The 14,736-nt window shown below is 41.0% G+C and overlaps 1 protein-coding gene across 1 annotated transcript in view; it reads right to left on the reverse strand.

The window, feature by feature from the left end:
• The window catches only part of OPTN (optineurin), a 51,726-nt gene extending 38,798 nt beyond the window's left edge, over positions 1–12,928 (reverse strand). The window contains exons 1-3 of the mRNA XM_036760916.1: positions 12,565–12,928; positions 3,795–3,971; positions 2,981–3,183 (exon numbers count right to left, since the gene is read on the reverse strand). Of these exons, the coding sequence (XP_036616811.1) occupies positions 2,981–3,183; positions 3,795–3,960 (369 nt within the window). The 5' untranslated portion in view covers positions 3,961–3,971; positions 12,565–12,928. The remainder of the gene's footprint in view (positions 1–2,980; positions 3,184–3,794; positions 3,972–12,564) is intronic.
• Positions 12,929–14,736: the final 1,808 nt, after the last annotated feature.

Genomic DNA, 14,736 nt, shown 5'->3' on the forward strand with positions numbered 1-14,736 from the left:
AAGCTTTCATCCTGCAGGCACTAACTCATTACATTGAGAAGACTGTACAATCAGAAAGGGCCATAGTAAACTTTGTCAGTTCTTTCCCCATGATCAAAATTAATTATTGATATTCCTGTTTAGGCAAAATGCAAAATTATTTGACAGTGAGTTAAAAAAAATATCTAAACTTAACCAAAGTAGACCTTTGCGTGCCAAGATCCTGCACTGAGGAATGTCTATGTACATGTTGGCTGTTTCAAAACTCTGTAGTTGTCTGAACCATCATGTATTGATTTAACATTTCTTTTGTATATTTATGTCTTATACATGTGTTTTCATTTTGGAATTTGTTATTAAAGGCAAATCCTTTGTAAACCTTAAAAGGCTATATAAGAGAGGAACATTTCTATATAACTCCTTTTGTACACTGCTTAAACTAGGCTAGGGAATACGCAATTAACGATGTAAATGCTTTCTGATAATTTTAATGTTATTCAATGAAACTTCACAGGGCAATCAAAACCTTAAGCTACTAAGGGCCTGAAAACTTTATTGGAGGAAAAAAGGTTTAAGCAAAGAACAGACAGGTGGAGAGGATGGCCTAAGTAATTAATACTTTAAAGGAGCTACTTTATGAAAGGGAAATTTAAGCCAATGGAGAAAATGGAGCTGAAAAGCAAGGTCTGGAGGAAGAAAAAGATGACAAAGTAGAAACAAAGATGATACTAGCAATTATTCTTCCAAGGAATCTACCACCTCACTACTGAGTCCTCCTTGCAGCTCATTTCAGTCAGCTTCCTATTTGGGAAGAAGCCATCTAAGCCCTAGTTTCTGATCTCAATATCCCTCAATAGAGGGACTCTCTTGAAACTTGTGGGCAACTGCCCAAACAGACTGTTTCTAGAATCTTCCCTCTCAAACTACAATGTGATTGGCTCACAGCAAGCTAAAGCCAACTGTCAGCTCTCTTAAGGCTAAAGGAGGAGAAAGATAAACGTATTGCTCCTATTTTCCAAGTGAAATTGCCATTTCATCTTGACCTTCCACAAATTTAACTAATGACAAACTCCAAAGTAGCAAGTTAACGTCCTTTGAAACATAAGCGTTGAATTATCAGATACAGTAAATGTGATCTCTGCTGAGACACTGACAGGTCTGCTTCTACACATGGACTTTTTCTTAGTCTGTGGGCAGGCCATTTAACCATCAGCTTTTCAACTAAATGCCAGTTCAATCTCTTACTGCCTGTGTGATCTCTGAGCATATCAGGTAACCTCTAAGGGCCTTGTTTACCTCCTCTATACAGTGAGGTGTTGGCCTTAGTGACTTTTAAAAAATTTTTTATTTTACTTTATTTAATTCATGGAATAAAACAATCATTCCTATAACATAGTACAATAAAAAGGATGATTGTACATGAAACTGCAAATCTACTAGGCACAACTTGCTATTCCCTTCAAATATACATCAGAATCATTATGTAAGTTTCTTTTTTTCCTTCCCTCCTCCCCTTCTCCTCAGCTCTAGAGATGGCTACCATTAGACCTCAGTGACTTCTAAGGTCCCTTTCAGGACTAAGTGTATGATCCTGTGATCATTGTTATCATGTATAACACTCAAGCTTCCATCCCTTCTACTCTCTCAACATTCCCTTTTCTCAATTCTCTCTTATTCATTCATTTGCTGCTTCTTCCCCATATGTCCAAAAATTAGTAGTTGATCAAATTCATGGTAAAAGCATAAATATAAGCATGAACTCACTTGAGCCACTTAATTAGTGCTTTGCCCCACCCTAGTACTTTAATCTTCATTGGGAGAAAAATTCTCTGTTTTGTATCATGGACTCCTTTGGCAGCATGGTGAATTCTATGGACTCCTCAGAATAATGTTTTAAAATGCATAAAATAAAATATAGAGAATTACTAAGGAAACCAGTTATTTTGAAAAATAGTTATTAATTTTCTTTTTAATCTTTACAGACTTCTGATTACAAATTCCTATTCAAGATTTTGGGAAAAACCTCAGAAAGGGGAATAATCACAGGATCATACACTTAAGTCAATAAAATCCCATTCATTGTTCTTTGAAAAAAGGGCAAGGACTTCAGGAGAGAAATTCATTTTCATCCCTAACTTAATGGTATTATAGCGAGGTACTGTCTTACAATCCTGAGGACATGCTGTGTCCAATACTTAATACATACATAGCTACAAGCTTGGGTAAGAATTTTTTTTCTTTGGGTTCTTTGGGCTATTTGTGCTTTAGTAAGGTTAGCTTATTAAAGTCAGATTATTAAATGACCTTTAAAAAAGCTTTCAAACCATTTTTTGAAAACTAAGAAAACAACCTTCAAGTTTTGGATTATACATAAGGACAATATGAATAAACAAAAAACCCCAATTTTTAAATATGCTATCATGTGACTTTCAAAGATATGCTTCTATTACCAGAGAGAGGGTCCTAAACATCCTAGATGGAATAGAAAGATGTTATTTTGGGGGAGGTTTGTTCATTTTTGAGAGACTGGATCTTCCCTAGCTCTCCCAGTCTGGATGTATATAATGGCCACCCACATGCCCGACCCCAACTGCTGATTTGCTGGAAGCTCTCATCAGCTCCATTTCTGACCCGGACTGCTTTACTCTTCCTTGGACATTCTAAGCTCTGTGAGGATGTCCTTTGTGATCTGCTTAAGCCTTACTATATAGCTCAGAACTCCAGACCTCAAGCCATGGACCAGCCTCCTGGGGAGGCTACAAGGACCAGAGGCCTGGAGGCCTGGCATGTCATCTGTAAATAGTACAAGCAACATTCCCTAAAAGAGGTTAAATACGTTCCCCATTATCTTGTTTATGCCATAAATTTCCTTTTCTGCATAAACAATACAAAAGTTAACTCCAGCACAACTAGAATGATCAAAGATCTTAGTCCATTATAGCACATGTCAGATTCCGTGTTACAGTGAATTTTTTTTAAAATATGAATATATTTTACTTACCTCAAAAGACCTTTCCTTTTTCCCTTTAAGGTTTTCAATTTCTGCTCTCAGATTTTCATTTTCATTACTCAAAGATAACAAGCTCTCCTTGACTTCTTTGAACTTCAACTCAAAACACTGACGCTCTTCCTTTTGTTTTTCTGTCCAGGCTGAAAGCTCTTCAAACCGTCCCTTCATAGTTTGGTTATTTAGCTTCATAGCCTCTGTATACAATGAAGGTTATCAGTTGACCAGAGAAGTGGACCAATATAGTAATATGAAGGATGAAGTCCCCCGGTTAAATTTCTCCATAGATAACTCTGTTCCTTGGATATAAAAGTTCAACTTAGGCTCAAGGGGCAGAAAGAAAAAGGCTTAATGACCTGATAAAAAGGGGGAACAGGCCTATTTCAGTCTTCAGAGCTTCAGGAACACTAAATGATGGAGCCCCCCTATGAATGAGATGTTCTACAGTAGATTAAGAATTGGTTCAGGGGTCCTAGACTGGATCCCTGAACCTTTCTGAAATACAGATAATACAGACCTTTTTTTTCTTAAAAAGACAGCATTTATTTAGAATGTCTTGCTTTAAATTTTTTTTCAAATGTGCTACAGATTAATACTCTTGATTCTAACCTGTGTGCAAATGCAAAACAACAGAGAAAGGTCCAGCCCTGCCAAAGCCAAAGTCTACAGACATTTCCCCCAGGGAAACAAAGAGAAAGTGGACTAAAAGAAACTCCAATTCCTAGGCCTTTACAATGAGATTATAGTTCACAAAGGCACAGGGAAACATGAGAAATAAAGATAAATTCAGAGGCCAGTTAGCTTTCACCTTTTAACTGGTGGTTCTCAATAAGGAGCTCCTTCATCTGTTTCAGCATCTCCTCTGGAGTGAATGTGTCCAGGTCTGGATGTGCCAAATTCTGAGGTCCATTTCCTGTGCTTCCCTTGGAACGATCCCCATTTTCAGCTGTGTCACTCATTGGTTGGCGGGACATCGTAGCAGCTCCTATAAGACAATCATATTACAAAAATACAGGTTCTTCCCATATTCAAGGGCTAGATTCTAAAACTCCCCACAAATACAGAAAAATCTCAATATTTATTCCCTAACATAAAATGCTTTAGAGGCTATTTTTTCTTCCAAAATTCTCCTTTTTTCAAGGCATTTTCACTTCTTCTGAGGTCAAAGAGAAAGCCATGTTTACATGCTAATGGTCTTTAAAAGCCTGTTAATCTTCCTTTTAACAAGGTAAATGAAGTTCCATACTTTGCGCACTGGGGTAAGATGGGGTAGAAAAAGAAATAGGAACTACCAGGGTAGAAACAGCAATAGGAAGCAAGAGGTAGCAAATATGAGAAACCATAATTACTCAATCAGTATAGTTTCCAACAGCTTACATCATACAATACTAAATGCTCATATCTGGATCTTAGCAAACATTACCAAACAAATTTTACCACCCAGATCCATAAATTTATATGCCTCTATCTTATACCTTCTTGTGATATTTTAGCTTCTTTGGTCTAAGTTCTGTTTTCCTTCCGTAAAGATAACATTGCATGCCTAAGCCTTCGCCAAGTTACAAAATAGGGAGAAAAGCAGATTTAAAAGATGACAAAATTTCTCAAGGACAAGACACAGAAGTCTCAATGGAATTTAACTAACTTGAAAGTCTTATACATGTATTGTTTACATATTTTTTACATTTATCAAAGTGGCCAGATGAAGGTACTGGAGTTTTCCCCAGCTTTACTTACTAGCCTCTCCTATTCCCTGGGATAAAAACAAAAAAACAAAAACCATAATTCTTTTCAAATTAGGCTAGATTCTCATGTAGGTTCTTCTAGATTCTCTTGTACAATATCCACAATAATAGTAAATTGTTGAGCAAACAATTTAAACTATCTGTAACTCAGTTTCTGCATCTTAGACTAGAAATAATAAACACATCTCTTTTCATTAAAATTTTCTTCTACTGAGACCCCACTCAGATGCAACTGCCTCCAGGAAACATTTCCTGCCTTTCTATAAACCATTTGCTCAGTCTTCAGGTTTCTCTCTCTTTAAAAACAGATTATTTTAGTTTATTTTGGGGAGCAAGGTTGAGCAACTATTGATAAAGCAGGCAAATAGCAAAGTGGAAAATGATCAAGAAGTTTAGCATTTGGTAATATGTGGATATTTAAATCTCCTGGATGATTGTGGTCATTTAAATATACTTTGGACTTAGCACTCCTGCCCCATGCCACCTACCCTCTTTCTAAGATGTCACCCATCTACTTTTTCAGCTGCATCCTAACTACTTCCATGTCCTCCCCTTTTCAGGGTCACAAGGTTGAATAGATTCAAGATATTCTGGACCGGTGGTTTTGGAGAGGATTTTAATATATTCATGAAGGCTGAACAAACAACTTTGAAAGCAGAAGAGTAAGAAAGGAGTTGTGATGATAGGGTGAAAACAAATGGACGTCTAGTGCTGAGACTGGAGGAAGCAGTAGAGAGAGACTCTTCTTTCTGGGAGGTTGGCTTACTGACTAAAACTCTGCATGTGGAAGATCATTCTTCCCCTTCCTTCAAGAGCTTCCAATCTCTACTACTATCCCCTCAAAAAATAGAAAAAAAATTTAGGGAAAAATACCTTCCCCTCACTCCTGATTTTGCTCAATCTTCCTCTCTGTACATCTATACATAGTCCTTCTGGGTACAACTAGGTTAAGGCTTATATTATCTTTAAAAGTCTCAGGTTTGGTGTAGAGTCCAAAATAAGGTATAGTAGTTATGTTTAGGGACACAAAATGGCCTAATGAAAAGTACCCCGATTGGTGACTTAGAAAACTGGGGAACCAATTTTGGGTCTTAGCTCTACCACTGGCTAATTTCCTATGACCGTGTAAAGTAATCTGGAGCCTCAGCTGCCTCCTCTGTAAAATGAAGGGGTTGGACTAGACAGATGTTCATTTTAGCACTAAAGTTCTATGACAGGTATTCCTAAGATAAGTAATGTTTACAGTGCTTTAATGTTTGCAAAATGTTTCACATATATTACCTCACTAGATACTTGGAAAAACCTTTGGAGGCAAGTACTATTCTCATGTTACCAATGAGGAAACAGGATCACAGAGGTTAAGGGACTTTCCTAGGATTACACAGCTGTCAAGGAGACAGGTGCTAAACTTGAGTGTTCCTGGCTCTAAGTTCAGTGTCCTATCTGCTGTGATCCACTACAGTTCCCTTGCCCTTTGCTTTACTTCTCTAATAGGAACACAGTAACCTTCTTAATGGAACTCAAGGAATGGGGTTTTACATAATCAAATATTCTGGTTAATGGAGTGTTAATTCATTGTTAGTAGGCTTTAGAGCTAGAAAGGGCCTTAAAAATCACCACCTTGTCCAGTGACTCAAACCTTTTTGGTGACCTGGGCCCCTTGGGCTTCTGATAGAGCTTATGGACCCTTTTCAGAAGAACGTTTTTAAAATGCATAAACTAAAATACAGAAGATCCCAAAGAAAACTACTTATAAGACATAGCTATTAAAATACTTAAACAAGTTCATGAATCCTAGGTTAAAAGCCCCAGATTTAGACCAACTCTCTTATCTTAAAGACAAGGAAGGGACAGTGATTTGCAAAGTATTTTTCAAAGAATTTGAATACTTAGCACCAACACTATATTGCTCAAACAAGGTCTTTCAAGTTTTTACAGTATTTCAAGTTCATCATAACAAGTACCTACTGCTAATCTCTAGCAATATGGTAGTGTTGGTTAGTAGAACACTAGCTAATAGAGAACTTAAAATACGAATACTTGGCAAGTGTCTCAAGCACTGCTTTCATTTGGGCAACTGATGATAGAGAATAAATCCCTACATTTTAAAAGTTTACAGAGACAAGAGTACCAATTCATCTATAGCTCTAATAGCAATAGTTCTTATTTTATATACTGTTTTAAGGTTTATAAAGTTATTTTCTTTACAACTCTTTGAGGTAGGTAGTGAAATATTATTATCCCCATTTTATGGATGAGGAAACTGAGGCACAGAGAGAAGGGACTTCCCAGAGGTCACAGAGATGTCAGTGCCCATAAATGAACCCAGGTTTCTTGCCTTCAAGTTCACACAACACTTTTCCACTACAACAGGGCAGTGGTCTAATTTTGTTACTAATTCAACTTTAACTTAACAGTCTTCAGCAAAATGGCATTTAAAGGTTAATTTATTCAAGTACACAATTTTGTAAGATTTCACCAATATGAAGTCAATTAGAGCTACCTGAATAACTCCTAGAGGTATTCAAAGAAAACATCTAAAGTTTTTAAAGTGCAGAGTCCAAATTCCTACCTAACCCAAAACTACCTTCTATAGTATCCTGAGAAATTATCTAGACTGTGTTTAAATACCTCTGCTGATAATAAGCTCACTGCCTCTTGACACAGATAATGGCTCCACTGCTGGACAGTTCTATCTGTCAGCAAGATCTTCATACCAAGATGAAATCTAACTTTCTGTGACTTCTACATGCTATTCCTATTTCCCTCCTCTAAAACAGAAGTATCAAACACCTGAAGCTCCATGGGGCCACAATCCCCCTCTAGTGACTGTGAACCAGATTAAAATGTAATTGGGAAAAACTTAACAAAATAAAAATACAATAAAACATAGATAATATCATGTTTAAAAACTAAGTGATTATAATAAAAAATTTTAAATGCTAAATCCATAATCAAAAAGCATCTTTAGGCCTAGTCAATCATCTTACAAATTGCAAGACCTTGGTCACAAGGGGGACAATGTTAAAGAACACAGTAGGTACATAAATGTTTGTTAAATTTAACTGAATCCATCACTATTCCTAGAAAAACAGCTTAAGGCAAGTCAGGAGGTCAAGCAGTCATCTTCATTTAGGAGAGAGACCATTTATTGTTTTATTACTTTGGTATAAATCTGTAAATTCATCTCAGTAGAGAACTCTAATATGTGAAGACTCGTTCCACTGATACAAATCCTTGTCTGTAACTTAACAGTTTTAGAAAGCTGCCTCAAAGTTTAAGTGACTTGCCTACAGTCATACAGCAAGCCTGTCTGAGGCAGGACTTGAACCTTGGTCTTCCTGACTCTAAGGCCAATCCTCTAATCCGTTTTCGTCTGGTCTCTTTTTCTATGGTAGGTGCATATAATGAATGGCTAAACAATGTACTGAAGGATCAGGGCCTAGACTAGGAACCTCCTGGATGGAAAACCTCCTCTATCAATTCAAGTCAGCTCCCTTTCTGTCACTTAGTCTTAGAGAACTGTCTAGATCGATGGTATCAAACTACTGGAAATAAGCTCCCTGAGGCCACAGGGACTTAGAAAACCACAAATTAGCATTATCTATGTTCTACTATATATTTAAAACATTTCCCAATTACATTTTAATTGGGAGTTTTGTGGGCTATGAGTTTGACACTGGTCCAGAGCACTGAGATTAAGTGACTTAACAAGGACTTTACCATCTTCCTGGCTCTGGGGCAAGTTTTTTAGCCACAGTGTCAGATTATCTCTTCAGTAACTCATGCAGAAGCTTAATTAGCATTTTGTCAGTTACTTTGAGGTTCTTAAGAGAATTTATTAAGCATCTTCTTCTACAGGGCAGGCACTGTGCCAGACAGTATACAAACACAACAATGAAACAGTCCTGCTCGAGAGGCCTACATCCTGTTGGGGAGGAGGGAAAGAGAGAGGTAAGTGAATAAAAAATATATACTCAGTAAAAACAAATTTATGGGAGGAGTTGCACCTAAGGGGTAACAGGCCTGATGCAAAAGATGGCCCTGGAGCTGAGAATTGAAGGGAGCCAGAGATTCTGAGAGATTGAGGTGAGAAAGGGTATGCTGAGCATAAAGGAACAAAGGTGTGGAGGTAGACATGGAATGTCATATGTAAAAGCAAGCAGCTCACTTTGACTGGGATGCAGTTCTCCCAAAGTAATATGGAACAAGTATGGAAAGGCAGGCTGGATCCTGATTGGGAAATAACAGTAGTCTGTATTTTATCCTAGAGCTAGTAGGAAATCATTGGAGATCTCTGAGTGGAGCTGCTACCCAGTCACACCTAGGTTTTAGGTATATCACTTGGGTAGAACATGGCTTGGAATGGGACAAGCTGGAGCCAGGGACCCCAATTAAGGGGCTATTATTAAAGAGAAATCAGAACTATTGTGATCAGTTTTTTTCTGGCTACTATGTGGTAAACATTCCTAGAATTTTTTTAAAAAATCAAATATATGCATTATTATTTCCACTGGGGTATAAGAAGAAATCCACACTATTTATTAGTTTCAAAGAACCTATTGGGTGCTTAAGGCCACAAGTCAGAAGGGTTTTTGGGGGGGCAGGGAGGAAAGGGGAGAGGTAACTAGTACTCCATTGATAGAAATACCCCCTTAACTGGGGTGAGGGGGATGGTTGTACAGGGGCATGACATACAAACATCTTTCAAGGAACCAAGTTATTATTGCTCCTCTCTCGAAAGAAAAATTACTTGGTAATAAGTTATCTGCAGAGATGCTGTTTCCCCTAAAAAGTAAGCTCCTTGAGGGCAAAACCAAACTGTTTTGTTTTTCTTTTTGTCCACAGCACCAGAGTGTCTTGAACATATCCAGTAAATCAGTTGCCAAGTCTTATGTCTACTCTGCCACCAAACCTCTCACATCCATCCCCTTCTCTCTATTCAGGTGGCCTATACTCTAGTTCAGTCTTTCATGGCTGGACAGCTGAAACAGCCTTCTCATTTTCCTCTCTGCCTCAAGTTTCTCTTTTTTCCACTCTACTTCTCAACTTTCACACTAACCCCTGCCTCCTTGTAATTTCACTTTTCCTTAAAAGATACTGAGACCATCTTGGAAGTCTGGCTGGGTCAAGATGACATGACTACTGATCACTTGAGTACAAAAGCAGTCAGAAAAAGCTCCAGCTCTCTGATTCTAGGCTGACCATAATGGGCAACTCAGACAAGGGAGCTCAGTAAATCTTGTGTTAACTGCTCAATGACTTGCAAGTGTTCATTTTGTTCTACTACTGAACTCAAACTATCAGGCTTGAGTCAGACCCAGCCTAGAACACCATGTCCCTCCTCTGCTCAGTAAGGAAAAATGTTACCTGCTCAGGAAACTTCGGTGACTCCCTATCACCTTGAGAACCAAATATAAGTTTCTCTAGATCCAACCTACCTTTCCAGGCAAACATACATACAGATATACATATATATATGTACACATATATACACATATATATATAATATAGATAATAATATAATATATATAATATATAATAATATATAGATATATTATATATAATATTATATATATATATATGTATATATATATTATTTCCTTTTACAAACTCTATGGTCCAGCCAAACAAGCTTTCTTGCTCTTCCTCAACTTTCCATCTCCCACTTAACAATTTTATACAGGTTGACCTTCATCCCTAGAATGCACTAATTCCTCACCTTTGCCTCAGAATAATCTCTTTCAAATCTCGGTTTAGGTGCCCCCCTCTATGATCACAGATTTTACAGCTAGAAGGGACCTTAGAGACTATTTAATCTAACTCCCTCCTTTTATAGATTTGGAAACTGAGATTTAAAGAGGTTAAGAGACTTGCCCAAGATCACATGGGTAACTGTAAATAACAGCCAGGATTCCAATTAGGGTTCCCTGACTCCAAATTAAACTGTCTTTCCATCTTACCATGTGATTTCTCCTACACAAGGCCTTTCCATAGTTTCACTAAAGTTCTATAGCAGGCATTAATTTCACTGCTAGTATCTTCCTCCCCCCATCCCCCCCATTAACTCATATTTAACTTGCATATATTTATTTTGTATATATGTGCAAAATATATCACATATCAGGTGTTCCTAAAGCTTAGTTCAGGTTCTAAGCTATTAAAGCTAATGTACTAAGACTTTTGGGATATTTTGTGTGTTTATGTGTATACGTACATATATGTATGTAATCTATATACACTCAGAGAGAGAGAGATGAATGGACAAATAGATTAATAGAAAGATAGTCTCTAAGTGACATGAGGTATTTCTTTATTCTCTAAGGGTTCCAGAGAAGCATTGCTTTTTATGTCTGGCAGAAGAATACCACATACACAAAAAAATATATGCATGTGCATCTTGTCTCCTTGGATTAAATATAAGCTCTTGTTTCAACTTTTATCCTTAGTATTCCCAGCACATAACACAGTACCTAGAACATTAACAAGTGCCTGAGTTGTTCATTTTTGTATTTAATTGGATTCATTTAGTTGGCGATAAATTCTTTAAACTTATGGCCTGAAAAGGAAATGCTTTTATTTTGATTTTACCAAAAGTGGTAGCAGAGAAACACCAAAGACTCTTCACAGGACAAATGAATACCATTATTGTTTTCTGAGCTGCACATTTTTTTTAAAGTTCATTTGTTTATTCAGGCTCATGACAGTAGTCTGGTCTTGACTATCCCAGTTAGAACTTTCTAGAACAATCCAAACTGGACAGTGACTTGCACACAGGCACAGCTTTCAAGTTTTAAATTTTCTCCTCACTCTCAACACCAGGGTCTCTGGCTCCGAAAGGTGTGGCCCTTTATTCACCAAAATCAGCAGCACTTTACCTTTCAACAGCTTATTCACTCCGATTCTGATGACATTTTTAGTAAGGCAGGTTTTATGGACCCCACTTTACAGACAGCTGGTGGAGAGCACCCCAGAAGTTGGCTCTTTAAACTTTGGGTGGAGTGAATGCCCTTCCCACAGCATCCCTCCTACACTCCCTGGGTGGCAGTCCCCAGGACTCCTCTCCTTGGGTCTTGTGGTTTTGCTTTCCCTTTCCGAGCAAAGTCCCATTGCTGGGTCCCTCGTCCACAGGGGCTCCCTCTCCCAGGGACACATCTTTATCCGCAGGGGCTTCCACGGGGAGCATAGTTTCTCGGGTCTGGCCAAAGCGTCCCCGTGAGTGGGCACAGCCCTGTGGGTCTGTCAAGGCGGCCCCCAGCACGATCTCGGGCGGGGCCCTGGAGTCCCCTTCCACGGCCAGGCCCGCCGGGATTTGCCCCCGGCACCGAGTGGCCAAGCAGTCCTCGACCAGGGAGCGCGGGCGCAGGAGTCCCTCTCCTCGCCAGGCGCAGTCTGGTTCGGGCGCTTCGAGAACCTCGAGGGTGGCGGGCAGGGGCCCGGAGCCTCTGGCTCCAGGAGGGGCCTCCCTTGGGGAGCCGGCATCTGCCCCGCCCCTGCTGCACAGCCCCCGCCCCTCGGCCACTGGGGCTTTCGATTTCCGGAAATTAAGGGGAATTGGAACGCACCTGTCACCTAGGGTAGCCCCTCCCAGTACACTGGAGGACCCTGAGCCCCGGCAGGTGAAATGACAAGGCCAAGGTCACGCCGTAGGAGCGGCGGACGAGGGATCTGAATCCTAGACCTTGGACAGAGAGTACCGCGCTCTTCCTGCAACCCCTAGGCTCCCCCCGCCTCTCCGGGGCCCTCCGCACTCTCGGCGCCCGGACGGCGACAGCCCCTGCCAGGTCCTCCTTCCAGGCGTGGACAGGTGACCCTGCCCCTTTCCCAGCTCACCAGCGCGGTCGCGGCCAGTCGTGCAGATCGGCCGGGTCGCAGCTTCCTCGGCTACATCCCAGGAGGCCAGGGGGTGGGGGCCGACCACAAACACCGCCCACGGGACCCGCGAGCTGGCGAGGGAACAGGGGAGGACCCAGTGTGCCGGCGGAGCGGCGTTTGTTGTGAAGCCCCTGGCCCCGCCCCGAGCCGCTCAGCTGACCGGCCGGAGCCCGCCCTCGCCCCGCCCCTCCCGGGGAATTTCCCCGGCTCTTTGAACATTAGTGTCTCTGCTCTCTTCTTCCACCCTCCTCTTGGGCTCTCGCCCTTTGGCTCCCATGGCCTCCCTGGGCAGCTGCGCGGGGCGGAGGCGCCGCGGAAGTGTGTGGGAAGAGAGGTGGGCGGAGAGCCTGGAGGCCCCGCCCTCTCCGCCGCGCCGCGCCGATGGCCACGTCTTTCTCCGTGCGTCATTTCCGTCGTCCCTCCATTTCTTGCCTAGTCTTTGTGGGTCTTCTGATGCTGGTGCTGGGAATCCTCGGTTGTCCCCAGGCCTGAGCGAGGGTCAGAAGGGCCAGCGGGAGTCGCTGTGTGCCGCAGAAAGACCTAGCTTTTGCGGGGCATAAGCCAGAGGGAACCAAAAGCCTAGATTAGACCAGCCAAGGAGCACCCCTTTGCCCAACTGACCTTGTTCACACAAACATGCACGTACATACGTTCATACATGACTCCTGATTTGGGGTCCTACTTGCATAATTTTCTGACCTCAGTCTACAAGAAGCTTAAAACAGTCCGTTTCTTTCTCCTTTCCACTGAATTTTGCCCCTAATAGTCTGATATTTTTGTTGTTTTTTTTTCCCATTTGCCACGCATTTATTTTTTTCTCCTTCCCACCTTCCTGCCATTTCTTCTTGCCCTCCCCTCCGGCTCCCCCTCCAGCAAAACAAGAGTCTAGTAACAAATATACATGGTCACAAATTCCCTTATTGGCCGTATCTAAACGTGTAAAATGGGGATTTAAAAAAATAAATAATAGCATAATCTCTAGAAAGCCATCCTTGAGGCCTGGAAGACCTTTCATACATTTGTGATCCCGGGCCAGTGAGGAACTTAACCTCTCAATTTCCGGAGTCTAAACAACTCTCCTAAAACTAATTTTTTGTTTTTTACCTCTTTTGGGTCCTTAGCATACTCCTGGCACATAATGGGTATTTAATAAATGCTTGTTGACTTGAGAAGGCCCAGCTCTTTGTTGGTAGAAGGGATTTTCTCACTTCGGAGTGCTCTGTAGTGCCGCCACCAGCCACCAGCCACCAGCCACCAGCGGTGGGGTCAGACCACCAGAGAGAAAAAGGATGCCACAGAGAGTGAAAACAAGACACGGGCCAGGCGGAAGAGTATAGCACTGCTCCATTTATTAAGCTGAGGGAAAGGGCTTGTATACTTTTTAGGCAAGCAGATCAACAAGTTCTGGTGGGAAACATCTGTTACATTGTGTGATTTCCTTGTACTTTGTTCCCTTTTTGCCATAACAATATCGTGTTAACGATCCACAGGTGGTGTTTAGCAGTGAGTGCGGAGGGGGTTTGGAGAGCCCACAACCTGAGTTATTAGCCCAAGGGCAAGAACAGGCTTCGGGGAAAACCTGACCTGTATCTTCTCCCAGAAAGGACTTTCTCGGAGCTGGCCCTTTACACTGTGCCGGTAAAATCATGGGTCCTGGCACAATCTCTAACATTTTATTACCAGAAAGAAGGTCATGCAGAAACTCTAACTTCTGGATCTCCTAGCCAGTCTGGCAGTTGGGCAATTTAGTTATCTAGCTTGAAGTAAGTTAAATTTAATCTGGCAAACCATAAAGCCATTGCCAAGTTCCTGATGTTTATACTAGTAAGGGGGGAAGAGAAAGTTCCTAAACAATAAGACCTAGAAAAGGCAAGGTAACAAGGCAAAAATCATTTAATAAGCTCTTGTGTGCCAGCACCAAGCTAAGCTCTGGGGGGCACATATACATGCAAAAAAGGACAGTCCCTGCCCAGAAGGACCTTACATTCCAATAAGAGGGGGAAAAAAAAACAACAAAAGGGAGTTGAAAAAAGGGTAAAGGTAGGGGGAAATACTGGAGCCTTGACCTAGTTGGGAGAGCTTGGACCTAGTGCTAAAATCCTAAAAGTCAGCAACATAGCCAGGAGGGGA

Source organism: Trichosurus vulpecula, chromosome 5, assembly GCF_011100635.1.
Source record: "Trichosurus vulpecula isolate mTriVul1 chromosome 5, mTriVul1.pri, whole genome shotgun sequence".
Taxonomy (NCBI): Eukaryota; Metazoa; Chordata; class Mammalia; order Diprotodontia; family Phalangeridae; genus Trichosurus; species Trichosurus vulpecula.